Source organism: Solenopsis invicta, chromosome 10 (assembly GCF_016802725.1).
Source record: "Solenopsis invicta isolate M01_SB chromosome 10, UNIL_Sinv_3.0, whole genome shotgun sequence".
Taxonomy (NCBI): Eukaryota; Metazoa; Arthropoda; class Insecta; order Hymenoptera; family Formicidae; genus Solenopsis; species Solenopsis invicta.
In genome coordinates this window covers 18,323,125-18,337,196 of record NC_052673.1, presented here as the reverse complement: position 1 = coordinate 18,337,196, position 14,072 = coordinate 18,323,125, and the positions used below count along the sequence as shown (strand labels likewise).

At 32.6% G+C, this 14,072-nt stretch overlaps 2 protein-coding genes across 5 annotated transcripts in view; one reads left to right on the top strand and one right to left on the bottom strand.

Annotated features, from left to right (window-relative positions):
- The window catches only part of LOC105197902 (calcitonin receptor), a 114,547-nt gene that overhangs the window by 74,621 nt on the left and 25,854 nt on the right, over positions 1-14,072 (top strand). The gene's annotated exons all lie outside the window — the stretch shown is intronic.
- Positions 215-6,906, bottom strand: LOC105197701 (esterase E4). Its single transcript, XM_039454257.1, has 9 exons — positions 6,765-6,906; positions 5,718-5,859; positions 5,215-5,500; positions 4,590-4,775; positions 3,938-4,149; positions 2,522-2,696; positions 1,835-2,152; positions 1,386-1,530; positions 215-1,309 (listed from the first exon to the last, which is right to left on the bottom strand). Exons 2-9 carry the CDS (start codon positions 5,847-5,849, stop codon positions 1,168-1,170), a joined length of 1,596 nt encoding a protein of 531 aa, XP_039310191.1. The 5' UTR covers positions 5,850-5,859; positions 6,765-6,906; the 3' UTR covers positions 215-1,167.

The following is a 14,072-nucleotide window of genomic DNA, read 5'->3' as shown; positions in this document are numbered from 1 at the left end:
CTTGCCGAGAAACTTGGAAAGACTTGTGCGTTATCGCACAAAGCGGCGTCGCTACGAATCCTTGGGCCATAACTGAATGGACGGACATATGTATACATATGTATATATAAAACCCAAAATTGATACTCACTGCTCGTGTGGCAAATAACATTGTTGAACATTGTATGACTTTTTTTGCATCCTTGGTTTTTAAAAACTCATATGCAACCTTTGGATCTGATGTTGTCTTTCCAAGTTTCTCGGCAAGTTGAAAACCATTTACGGACAAAACAATGAACCCGGGTTTTTCAACTATATAGGAGCAAAATTATAAAATTTATCGCTTGTTTTGAAATTATTAATTCCTTGACCACTTTGATGTCAGTAATTTTTTAATAATAATCGCTGGAAAATTTATTTCATCGTTTTGTCCGTAATATGATATTACGGACAAAACGATGAACCCGGGTTTTCAACTTGCCGAGAAACTTGGAAAGACAACATTAGATCCAAAGGTTGCATATGAGTTTTTAAAAACCAAGGATGCAAAAAAAGTCATACAATGTTCAACAATGTTATTTGCCACACGAGCAGTGAGTATCAATTTTGGGTTTTATATATACATATGTATACATATGTCCGTCCATTCAGTTATGGCCCAAGGATTCGTGGCGACGCCGCTTTGTGCGATAACGCACAAGTCTTTCCAAGTTTCTCGGCAAGTTGAAAACCCGGGTTCATCGTTTTGTCCGTAATATATGATACATAATATATATAAGATTATACCTATATATCTACTTCTTGATCAAAAAGTATGATTTCATAGCTATTAATAAACTTTAAAATAACCGCAAACATAAAAATAAAAAGAACTTTAGTGAACTTATGAATAATTTGTCCAGAATTCAAAATTTAATTTCTCTAGTTTAATTCGGAATGTAAATTTAGTTTTCAATAAATTTGTAATTCAAAAAGTATTAAAAATGTTTTGATATCTTTGTTACTATTTATATTAACTTTATAAAGAACATAATTTTAATGTACTTTGCAAAGATTAGGTCTATAAAACACGATAATTTTTTTAACACCTACTTATAATATATAATAAGATTATACCTATATACCTATACCTTGTCCTCTATATTTTGTTATTTTTAACGGACAAGATATTGGTACAGATAGAATATATTACTTTTTATTTTCCCAATCCCAGCGTTCCTGTCCTTTACGAAATACTTTCATTTCTGAATTTTTATCAATGTTTAGATAATTGTAGTCTTCGTTTTGCGGGCCGGTTAATGGTAACCATAAATTTGTAGACGTTGGTTTCCTAAAAATCAATTTAAATTTAGCAATTAAAGTATATGTCTGTAAGATTCTTATAAAATAAGAAAAAGTTCTTGTACCCTGTTGTAGCGAAATCAGTCCACATTTGCGTTAAATGATTTATCATTTTGTAATATTCCGAATCAGATTCGGGTAGCGATAAATTAAACATTTTTATAATTTCTGGGTAAAACAGATAAGCTAACTCCTCAGTATGAGATACTCCTGCACACACAAACAAAAAATATAGTAATAATAGTAAAGTAATTTTAAAAATGTAAAATGATCATTGTTGTTTCAAATTAATATATTTATTTTTCGAAATTATTAATATTTCTAAATACTATTTTTTAATGAAATAACTTATTTTTGTTATTGTTTTATGCATAATTATTACAAATCTAACAAAGAAATGAATGTAATAATTTTGCATAAAAATTTAGAAATATCGCTGAATAATAAAGTATTTGTATTTTTTAATAATACACAAGGAAGTTTATACGCTTGTATTACTTAAATAGCAATATACCTGGAAGTTTAATCTGCAATGCTCTCCTCGACAAATTATTATCGTTCTCATAATCAAACTGATAAAGATACGTCGATTTGTAACCACCAGTAGATTTTTGTATTTGAAGTAGATCCATCACACCGCGCACGAAAAATTCGTCTCCTAAGAAGTTCGCATAATTTATTAGAGTTTCCTTTGACACTTTATTTTTTTCAAAATATAACAATTTCAATTCCTCAGCAGTGATTCCTATTTCAGGAAATGTGGATAATATTTCTGGTAATATTGCTTTTTTAAAATCAGCATTTACTTCTTCTAGATGTTCTTTGCTTACGCCTGAAACAATTTTAAAAGTGTAATTATGATTACTTTAACGTCTTTTATGCCAAACGAGTAATATTTCAAGTGTATTTTTGTTAAGAAATAATTTATTTCACAAAGTTTATGTAAAGAAATCTATCTTTAAAATAATATTAAATTTTCTCTTTTTAATAAGGTATCCGATTCAAAGATACACTTAATTTATCTTGCTTTTTAAAAACTTTGTTTATATTGGGATATTAAAATAATTTAAATAAGAATAAAATTAACATGTTCAACAAAATTATATTATTCTTCAAAAGCCATACTGTGTGAAAGAAGCAGACGCGAAACAATTAAAGATATATTTATAATGAAATGTATAACAAAATAATATTTCTATACCTCCTCCGAAGAAGAGGCTATCTACGAAAAACAGCCCTTCGTTACGAGTAAATCCTAAAAGGAAGGGTATATGAATCCCGCGGCTTATATATTCCTTTGGATGTTCAGGGAAAAATGGATCTGATGATTCGAAATCCAAACTGGGTGCGAAGCACAGTTTAAAACTTAATCTTTCCTGTTGAAGAAACGAATGAAAATATTTTAGTCATACATTAACCAAATGGAACTCATTTAGAAATATTAGATTGCAAAAGTGCCCGATTTCAACAGATATTAATAAAAGAGTTATTAAAACAGATGTACGGTAGCGCTATAGATTGTTATATGTACGTATTGCATACCTATGGAAAAGTGATATATTTATTCAATAGTCGAGCATTTGAGCGAGAAACTCATGTTTTAACTGAATTTACATTGTGAAAAAAAATTCTGAAACTGAGCGAAAAAATTGCATTTGTGCAACAGCGCGTTATGTTTTATGAGTTTCGGAAGGATGTAACAGTTGTAAAAAATATTCAAAATGCTTATCATGATTGTACATCAATTCGAACTGTCAAGAAATAATTTGCGAAATTTAGACGTGATGATTTTTACCTTGACGACCAGTCTATCTCTGACCTACACCTTCCGACATACATAGATGATGACATGCGCAATTTAATGCAAAAAAAAATTTTGAATTTCAACAACAGAGATTACTAAGAGACCCAACATTGATAGATCGATCACACTTCGCACATAAAAATGATTAGATACATTTTGAAATATTTAAAACTCGATTTATGGGTGTCGCATTAACTAACCGAAGCAAATAAATTGAATCGAGTTTCTGCAGCTGTTTCTTTGCTTTTCCGATTAAATAAAGTTGTTTTTGAATCGACTTGTGACTGACAATGAAAAATGAATTCTGTACAATAACGTACAATGCATTTGGAAACTAGCAGATGAGCGTGCAGAAACCATGGCAAAGCCAATTTGCATCTTGAGAAGGTAATGCTTTCTGTTTAATGGGATTATAAAGGAATAATTTATTTTGAACTGTTCCCTGTTAACCGAACGATTAAGTCTGACAAATACTGCCAACAATTAAAGATAGCAATCAAGGAGAAGCATCCAATTCTGGCCAATTGTAAGGGAGTCGTTTTTCATCGCGACAATGTGAAACCACACACCTTGCAAAACAGATCTTGCGCAAATTAAAGGATCTAAAACGGGATATCACACTCATCGTATTCTCCTAATATCGTATTATTGGATTATCATTTAATGATATATTAACATTGGGAAAACAGCAGCGCAACAACAATTACATCATCGACAAATAAATTTTACATGCTTGAGTTTTAATAGTAAATCGGACACGAACTTTGCACATCCTATATATATGTATATATAAAACCCAAAATTGATACTCACCGCTCGTGTGTCAAATAACATTCTTGAACCTTGTATGACTTCTTTTGCATCCCTTGTTTTTAAAAACTCATACGCAATCTTTGGATCTGATGTTGTCTTTCCAAGTTTCTCGGCAAGTTGAAAACCTGGGTTCATCGTTTTGTCCGTCCATTCAGTTATGGCCCAAGTATTCGTGGCGACGCCGCTTTGTGCGATAACTTTGTGGAATAAACCTACAAAGTCGCAATGGAACTAATTTATTTGATTCTTTGTCATAAAATCTTGCTTTTCTCTTTTTCAACTATATAGTAGCAAAATTATAAAATTTATCGCTTGTTTTGAAATTATTAATTCCTTGACCACTTTGATATCAGTAATTTTTTAATAATAATCGCTGGAAAATTTATTATCTTATATTATCTTATATTATTATCTTATATTTTATCAATTTTTAAATTTTATTGCTATTATATCTTCGTAACTGAAATAAAAATAAAAGTTTTCAGAACTAAATTAAAACTTTTTGAAAATGTTTATTTATAAAAGCACATTGAGAAATTAGGATTGTTTTATTTTTCTTTATTAATACATTATGAATGCTTCCGTTAATTCTCTATGATTAAGATTAGGATAAGATTTAAAGATTTTGTTGCGATAAGTTTATAAAGTATACCTTTAGCATATGGAGACAGAGCTAGAAGATGTACAATGCCTCCTCCAGCACTTTCGCCGAAGATAGTAACATTTTCTGAATTTCCACCAAAATTCGATATATTCTTTTTAACCCATTTTAACGCTAAGACCACATCCTTCAAACCTTGATTACCCGTTGCCACTTTATCGTTGAGATTTAAAAAACCTAAAATCATTTAATTCTTTCTTTTACAAGGTTGATGTATTTAAAGTAAAAGTAGATCAAATAATAAACAAAAAAAATTTTTTTTTTTTAGAATTAATAAAAATATAATTATCTGTTTCCTGCAAATAATTTTATACATTTATTGTAGAAATATTTGTTTTGACTTTAGAAATATTTACTATAATAAGTAAAAATACTTATTTAATATTCTCAATAATAAGTAATTGTATTTGATTTATTAACCATTTTCATTTTCTGTGTGACATTTGATGGTACACTAACATCTAGAACACTAACGTAATATGCTAGTAAGTTATTTGAAATATAAAAACTGCAAGTGTACATGCGCGTTTATATCCTCTGAGAAAACATGGGAAAAACGCTGAACGAGAATAACATATGTAAAAGAAATACATATTAAATTTAATGGATAACGTACCTAGAGCGTCTAATCTATAATTTATAGTAACCAGTACTACATCTTTCTTCACGATAAAATCGGGACCATAAAAGTCTGCATTGCCGGAACCTAGGAAAAAACCACCACCGTGCACCCACACCATTACTGGACGCTTTTCCGAATCAATTTTCGTGGTATACACATTTAAGTAAAGACAATCTTCGTCGCCTTCAATTTCGCGTGTGAACATATTTATTTGAACGGCGATGTTTCCGTGCTTCGAGGCGTCTCTATCACCGGACCATGGTTCCGCTGGAACCGGATCCTAAATACATAAAATTATAAACTATATTCAACATTGTAAAAGAGATATATTTCAAATCTTGTAACTTATCCTACTACAATTAATTCGTAAACCTTTGAAGACAATTGAGATTCTTTGGTTTTTCCTAATTTCAAGGAAAATTAACTCTGATGCTATTTTTTATTATATCCTTTGAAGAATCCATTATTATGCGTAGAGAACAAGAGAGTATACTGACCTTAAATCTGAGTTCGCCAACCGGAGGCTTGGCATATGGTATTCCACGAAAAGCACAGTAACGGACATTGTGGCCATCCTCAACGACACCGGTCAATTTTCCTTCAGTGACTTGTACCTTTATTTCGCTCATGATAGATGTGCTGAAAGATTAATGGAGATGCGAACAATGTTAAAAACCATGTTTATTTTTCATATATTCATAAATATATCTTTGCTTTTAAAATATGTATTAATACATATATTGAGAAAATAATTGTTTTTTTTATAGTATTTATATATCTCGATATTATTTATGTGACAAATATTCCAATTATCAATATCGATTATGTAAAGCGAGATTAATAGATTTTTAAAACTTTAGAATAGTCAACTTCATTATTTCATTTTAACGTTATCAAGTTTTTTTAAATGGGCATTTATAAATATACATTTATAAATTATTATAGTTGTCAGTACGTTTTTAAAAGAATAGATAACAAGTTAATCAATAGTTATTGCAATTAAAATTACATTACAATAACTGTAAAATAATTTATTGAACTGTGTACATTAATTCTACACATAAAAACTTGTAAAACTATCACTTTTATAATTGCCATCACTATAAATTTTTCTCCGAATGTACGATGTCGTGACGCAGAGTTTTGTTTGGAAGAAACGCAATTAGAAGAAACGTGTATCAAGTGAGACATTACGAATGTCACTTTATGATTGCTTTTAATTCTTGATCGATAGCGATGAAGGCTGCAATAATCGAGTCATGTCCTCTAAGAGCGGAAATACTAGATAGAACTTATGGACCGCCTGCCATTTCCATATGGTAGCGATGCAATGTATGTTAATTCAGCAAAATATAATTAATTGACTTTGTTATCGCGGATTGCGTGTGCGCGTACTCCAGGGAACGTCGATTGTAGCAGTGTCATTTGTTGCATGTCTTACTATTGTTCTTGAGATAGGAATACTATATCCAAAGCACATTATAAATGCAAATCTATTATAAAAGCAAATTTTTAAAAAATATCTGTTGATGATGCGTTCATACCGAAGTAGTTTTGTGATACTGTTTTCTCTCGAATAACTGTTTTTCACAAGAGACTAAAGAATAATCTGCTCTTCTCGGTTCTCTAAGAAAGACTGAAGTTTGTAAAAATATAGCGTCTTTATATAACCGACTACACGTATATACACATCAACAACAGAGAAAAAAAGCTATATGATACTTATAGTCTGTCTCTCTTCGTATTTCTTCTGATTATGTAACTTTTAGTTGTTTCTTTGATCAGCAAAAAGGAAGATACTAGCGTTATTTACGAGTCAGGGTAGATAACAGATACTCTTATCTTATTTATATTTGAAGAATTCTTAAAGAAAGTAGAGAGAATAATATTATGTCACTTTTACAGGATAATGTAATCTAAGAAAAACATAACAATATTGGAATTCATTAAAAGAAACTTAAATAAATTTATTTATTTTGGAAAAAAATAATTTATTGAAAAAATTCTCTTGAAGAGAATACTCAAAATAACAACAAACATTTTAACTACTCGCGTATATTTTTTTTGTATTTAAACGTGCCGATAAATTAAAATTATTTGACATATTATAATTTTCTTGTTTGCATAATTAGCCATTTATTTAAAAAATGAATTATGTATTAAATCTTTAAATGTGAATATTCTCGATGACCTTGTAAAATTAATAGCGAAATGACTTGCATCAGTATCGCAAAATAATATAATCAATGAAAGTCAAACAACGATAACATCTGAGACAACATCTGTGCAAACAATAAATAGAATAATTAGAGTACCAAAGACTATTAATACGATAAGCTAATGAGTGATGAAGATAAAGCTGTTTCTTAAAGTCAGCCAGCAAGTAGAGATACAAAGTCACAACAGCAGAAAAAAAAGTATTATAAAGTACATCGATAAAAAGTTGATTTATGAACAAGCTCTCTAATTGCATTTATCATTTGATTGATGACTTTTTAAATATGATCTGGAGATTTTGATATCTTTTTTATTTTATATACATAATTTTAACTTTTAATTCTTTATACACATAAATCTCTGTTATACTTAAAGATTCGAAAGTTATAAAAATATTTGCTATTTTTCATCAGTTTATCTTTAATATTAGCTTCATTTTCAAAGCAAAAGAATAAAATTGATACGAATACGAACTTGTAATCTTTCATTCAATCTCTTTCTTCTCTTTACGTGCTGGAAAAGAAGAAATGGTCTGGTAAAATGGAACATCTTAGATATAGCCCGCTTCTCTATATACCATGGTACTTAATGGATCGCGTTACGGTTACGTCGAGCTAAAAAGTTTTCAGGCTATCAAAAACGAAAAATCTAATTGCATGGAACACTTGATTCTTCGTACAGACTCGTTTTTGTATCTATTCATTACAAGCATGCTTTGTATGACGCAATATTTAACTCTCTTGTTACGAAAGATCCTCTGTAAGCGGCTCACCGAAAACATCCGTCGTACACAAAAATGTGATAATTATTACAATTGCTCTGGCGTATGAGCCACATATTATTAAATTATAGGCAAATTGCAATAGTTTCTCGGACGATTTACAATGCTTTGTAGAATTACATCTCAACAGTACATACTGAAGAAGGATAGTGCTTTTAGAGTGACATTTCGCCGCGCCGCGCCGCGCCGCTTTGGTCTTGTCGTCGCGAAAAGGCTAATATTGACGAGAAAATAGGTCATTCTACGTGGCGTTCGCGAAGAAAATTTCTAGTATTTTACGAAAAGTAAATAGAAGTAAACGAAAAATAAATAAATTGGCTGCAAATAATATATCCCTTCGTTAAAACTCCCCGCGCGTTAGAAGGGAATAAAACGAAATAAAAACCAGCAGCATGCTGCGACACGATCGTTGGAAAGCGCATATTTACGTACACTAATGTGTTTGACAAACGCACGACTATATCGAATAGATAACCAGCTTGCCACTTTTGTAACATTTTGTTATTGTTTTTGCGAATGCATTCAGGGGAATTATGATATCCGATTTTGCATCTATAAAACTGACGTTGTATCGAGATGTCTGCGCGATGGATTTAATTAATGCGCAACGTGTGCGCGGATTTTTGAATTCAGAGTTTCCGCGATGGATAATGTCGAGTGCAACCATATAAACTTTGCGACGGTCTCTGTGGATAGGTAAACGTTGTGAAAATCCGGGAGCATCGAGGCGAATATCGATTAGCTCCGCGTTAAAATGTCCTCTCGTTATTCATCAAAACGAGCGTGGTTTCCAAATCCGACTTAATTCTCAATAAGAAGCGAAGATTCGATAACCACTCAAGATTAAATGTAAATAAACATGAAAAGTGAGTTGGATAGCGGTCGGATTAGCCAATACTTTATACTCGATATGAAGTAGTTTACAAATTTTTTATAAAAGAAATGGGTTTCTGCCAGATAAAAATCTCAATGAAAATTTTTCTGTCTCGCACCTAATCATACGTAATGTAATTGTATCGGGTTTTTTTTTCCAAACGTCGAGAATTACGCAAACTAATTAACTCCGCCTCCTACCTTAGTTCGTGATCTATTTGCTTGGTATCTGTAGCTAAGTGCTCGCTGTCGCGTCGCCTCGAACGGATGCGGCGAATTGATATACTCGCGCGTGAGATCGTTCGTTATCGATCCTTCATAGACAGCATCATCGGCGTCACGCAGCGCGATGTATCAGTATCGGCTAAACAAGTACCGGAACTTTCGCGCGAGCACTATGGCGATATTAACAAAGTTTCGCGATATTACTCGATTCAGCTCAGAGTACTTGATACCCAAGATATCCGAGGTATGACATCGATCCGCGACTCGGCACCATCTCTCGGATTGTTACGCGTACGTGCGTCTCGCGCAAATCTCGCGCGAACGAGCGAATCGCCTACTCCTAGACAACAAGCCCTTTTTTTTTCCTTTCCCCGGATCAATCATTCTCGTACACAATATGCACAATCATTCTTTCTCGGCTGTGCACAAACGCTCGCCTGATTGCATGACCCGAACCGGGATCGCGCGTTCCTTTTCCGGGGAAAAAAAATATTCCGATACCAAACTTTCGTAGAAACTTGTTTCCGTCAAAACTTGCCAAGTACATCGCCAGCTGCTGCAACGAGACTAGAGAGAAGTTTAGTTGCTTTAACTTAACTGAATCCGTGGAGAGAGATTTATTGAACAAGGTTGGGAAGAAGAAGAATTTCGAGTAAAAATGTAGGACAGAACGTAAATGAAACAAGAGAATATTGGATCGTGATCTACTTCAGTAAGTTATCCAAATAAGAAGCAATTTCAGTTTTCAATCTATGCGTGACTATTTCTCAGAGCTTATCAAACAACTTTTTCTACGCGCGTTTATGCGCGAGGTATATTTAATACTTCGATTTCTTTTTACAATTGTTTAAAACATTAATAGCTAGATATGCGGCGATATAAGAATATGTATTATAATATTCAAATGTAATAAATAAAGAAATAATAATATATATGTATACATGTATATAGTTAATTTATTTGTGCGCAATATAAATGAAATACAACGCATGCAAAATTACTCGTTTAAAATTCTAAAATATTTCTTTGCGTGCAAAATTTAAATATAGTTTATTATCCAATATAAAAGGAAATAAAATGTTTTATGATTTAATAATAGGCGCTTTACAAAAGATCGTGTTACGACGGGATTGATGAACAGGAAGGATTTTACGATGGACACGCACTTAATTGCGTTTGGTTTGTCATCTTCGTGTCTTTAGGGAGCTCGTAATATTAGTCTGGGGCTGTAGGGAATCTACTAACATTCATCACTTTCAGTCTCTGTTCTGATAAAAGTTGTCACCGAGGGAAGCAGAAAGCCATAAATGCGCTTAAAACTAATTTCTCAAGAGAAAACGAAAGTATATTTGGACAATATCGTATACTGATTCGCGTGTATTTAACATGTGTTTTTTATTCGTGTTACGTGTTATTTATAACGATAAATTGTGTTGGAGAATTTACAATTATCTTGATCTTGTTATTATTACGTTTTCTTATTGGCTTATGTTGACAATATAAAACGGTTTATATTATTTATGTATGCATTGACGTTATATATTTAACTACAATTAAAATATTATAGTATATATAATATAAATAAATGAAGTCTATACGCGTTATCCATAATATATAAAGTATTTTAAAATTTTGATATTTTAACATGCTTTTATAAACAAATATTTTTGGAATTAGCTCGTTTTCATTATTCTTTTATATTGATTGACGTTTTTTTATGATATTTTTACTTTAGTACTTTTTTTTTATATTAAACTAACAGAAATTTCATTTTTATTTATGAATAGAAAGAGAGAGAGAAAGAGAGCGCAATATGTAATTTTTTCAAATTAAAGCCAAGTAAGGAAAAAAGAACGTAGGAGAAAATCTAAAAATAATATTTTCTGCAAAACACGGATTTATTTTTATAGTTATATAATTCTGAAGGATAATTTTTGCAAAAAAAGATCGAGATTAAGAAATACTTTGTTAAACATTACATATTTTATAGATTTTTGTTAGACCTGACGTGTTTTAAAGATTAAAAAAGAAAAACTTGCGCATTCAATGAAATACTTGTGAAATTGAATACGTAACGTCATTTCATTTACTAATCCCACGGAATTAATTTGCGTTCTCCCGGAAAGAGAGTCATAACCTCATATTTCCCGTTAATCTATCCTCCCTTCCGTTAATTGTTAATCTCGTTAATTAAAATGACCGCATCGTCCGGAATGGTTAATGGGTCAAAGGTAGGACTAGGTATGCTGATTTCGAGGCGCAAAATAGCGTATGCCCGCGCATAGGCAAGCGGGCGCAGTCCCTAGCGAAAATGTTATCTTCCAACGAGATCGCATTTCAGGAAACAACGGCCGCTAATGGCGTTTCGTTATCTCCTTATTATCGTGAAACGTGCACTCTTGGACCGTCGTTGTACCACGCTCTGGTTTCTTTTGTCATCTGTCTTTTTTTTTCCTTCTTTTTTCATCTGATCGTAGGCGCGGAGCGTTGCATCTCGCTTTTATTCAGAAATTAAACGTCGGGCATTCCTTTTTTAACGAGTGCTTTGCCATTCTAATTTCGCGAATAAATCTCGTCGTGTCGCGCCACAGAGAGCTCCGCGTTAAAGGCCACCACGTATGTGCTGGGTGTGCGCGTTTATCTCTATATACCCAATATATACATAATATGTATTGTATCTATGTGTATGTGTACAAAAGTTTCGTACATGTATAAGATATGTGTGTTTATGTGTGTGTGTGTGTGTGTGTGTGTGTGTGTGTATTTGCACACACACATAAAAAGATATATACATATGTATGTATATGTACATATCTTTTTAAAGCTTGGGTGGAGCATCTAGTTGGGGGGAAGATAAATGTGATGTAATGACGGCGGCTGTCGGAAGGGAAGATGCAAGAAAGGGGTGATGGACGAATTAAGGGCAGACATCGATACCTTACGCTCGACGAACATCCGGCGGGTTTGTAGGCGAGTCTTCCGACTCGCGCGATCGATCGACTCTCATCACGAAATAATGAGCGGCCACACGAGCGAGGCAAATAATCGCTGTGCGCGTAATTTTCTCTCCGTCTCTTCCTTTTCGAATTAACGTATTGCAAGTAACAGAATTTTTTCACTTAACCTAATTCGAATTTTTCTGTTGTTCGCACGTTTCTCTTTTTGCAATGTCTGTTGAAACAGATCCATCCAATAAGATTATCCTGCCCCGCGTGTAATCCTACCCATCGCCGATGGATTTCCAATGGTATTTCAAATTCAATAATTATCCATTTATTTTTTATATCACACCGCTCGATTATGAATTTCGTTCATTTGTGACATTTTTAACGAGGAAAGAAAAAAAAAAGCTTAAATTTCCATTGACATCTTTTGCTGTAGAAATGATTATCACCGAAATGGGATCGTGTTTCTAATGTTGTAATCCAATAAGGGAACAAACGAAGCTATTTAACGTGCGTGAACTTCATTGCTAATGATCAATTAGCACAGAATGAAACATAAATTCTTTCTAGGAAATGTCGTGTTCTTGGACAATATGTAACTACCATTTCAAGAATAAAAGACACATGTAACGTTTTCATTCATTGTCAACCGTAATTACTAAAACATTATTTTCTTAAGATTTGCACGATTAATCGTTACTCGCAAATCAAGTGCGTTATACGTGGAGCGATATTTTTAGCGGTTCTCAGAATTTTGGAACAAAGAAAGATAGAGAGAGGGAAAATTATAAACGTTACAATATAAGAAACCATAGCATAGAATACAATAGCACAAAATAACAAAAGTAAAATAAAATGAGATAAGTAAAAATAAATGAAAATAAAAATTAGAAAAGAGGAAAAAGTGAAATGAAAATCATAACGTAACAAAAGCATCATAAGAGTGAAGAAACGAGTTAATGGCACAGAGAGAGAAAGAGAGAGAGAGAGAGAGAGAGAGAACCGCAATGCAAGTATAAACGTAGCTTTGAAACGAAAATAATTACAATACAGTGAGAATAGCTGGCTTTATTGGTCCACATTGGTTACACGACGCGGTTATTATATAATTTGAATGTACGATGGAAAATTGATTTTCGTCGAATGCGATGTGCCCTGAGCTATTACCATCGAGGACATTGCTCCGGAGTTTGGCCATGCCCAGCGGAATTACAGCGATATTCGCATATTCTAATATTCTGTTGTCGGAGCAAGTTGCGCACCGCATTATTCACTCACATTGTATCGCGATGCATTTGTACGAGAAACGCTATTTCGCTTTGCGCCATTTGCTACGAATTACGGCGTAATACTCGAGGAAAGACTCGCATCGCTCAGACTCTCTTGCGTGCGGCCGTGCCATTTCTCGCGGTTGCGTCTCCGTAATGTACTTTTCCCCAGAACTCTCTTTGCAACGAACGGAGTTTAATCGGCAGCACCACGCTTGCACGACGCAAGCGTTTATCTCACTTTTATATCCGCAATATTCCGATTAAAAGGCACTTGAACATTGATAACTGTCTCTTACAAACATGTTGTTCTCCTTGCAATCTACACTAAAAAAAAATTTACTAAAAAAAATTTTTCAATTTGTTTAAATTTCTTCAATTCCAATTTTTATATTTTTAACTTAAATACGTAAATACTTGAATCGATGGAATTTAATAAAGGTGAAAAATTTAGTCAAATTAATTCTCGATTAGATTCAAGATTAAAGTTAACTTTTTTCAATGATTATAATTAAATAAATGTATTACAATTAAGGCGCACAA

Bases quoted from the DNA above. Each gene is read 5' to 3' on its own strand.
- LOC105197701 (XM_039454257.1), bottom strand. From the start codon at position 5,849: ATGAGCGAAATAAAGGTACAAGTCACTGAAGGAAAATTGACCGGTGTC. The intron at 4,776-5,214 runs GTACGTTATCCA...AAATGATTTTAG, and splicing joins TTATAGATTAGACGCTCTAG to GTTTTTTAAATCTCAACGAT. The intron at 4,150-4,589 runs GTATACTTTATA...GCGACTTTGTAG, and splicing joins TCTGTCTCCATATGCTAAAG to GTTTATTCCACAAAGTTATC.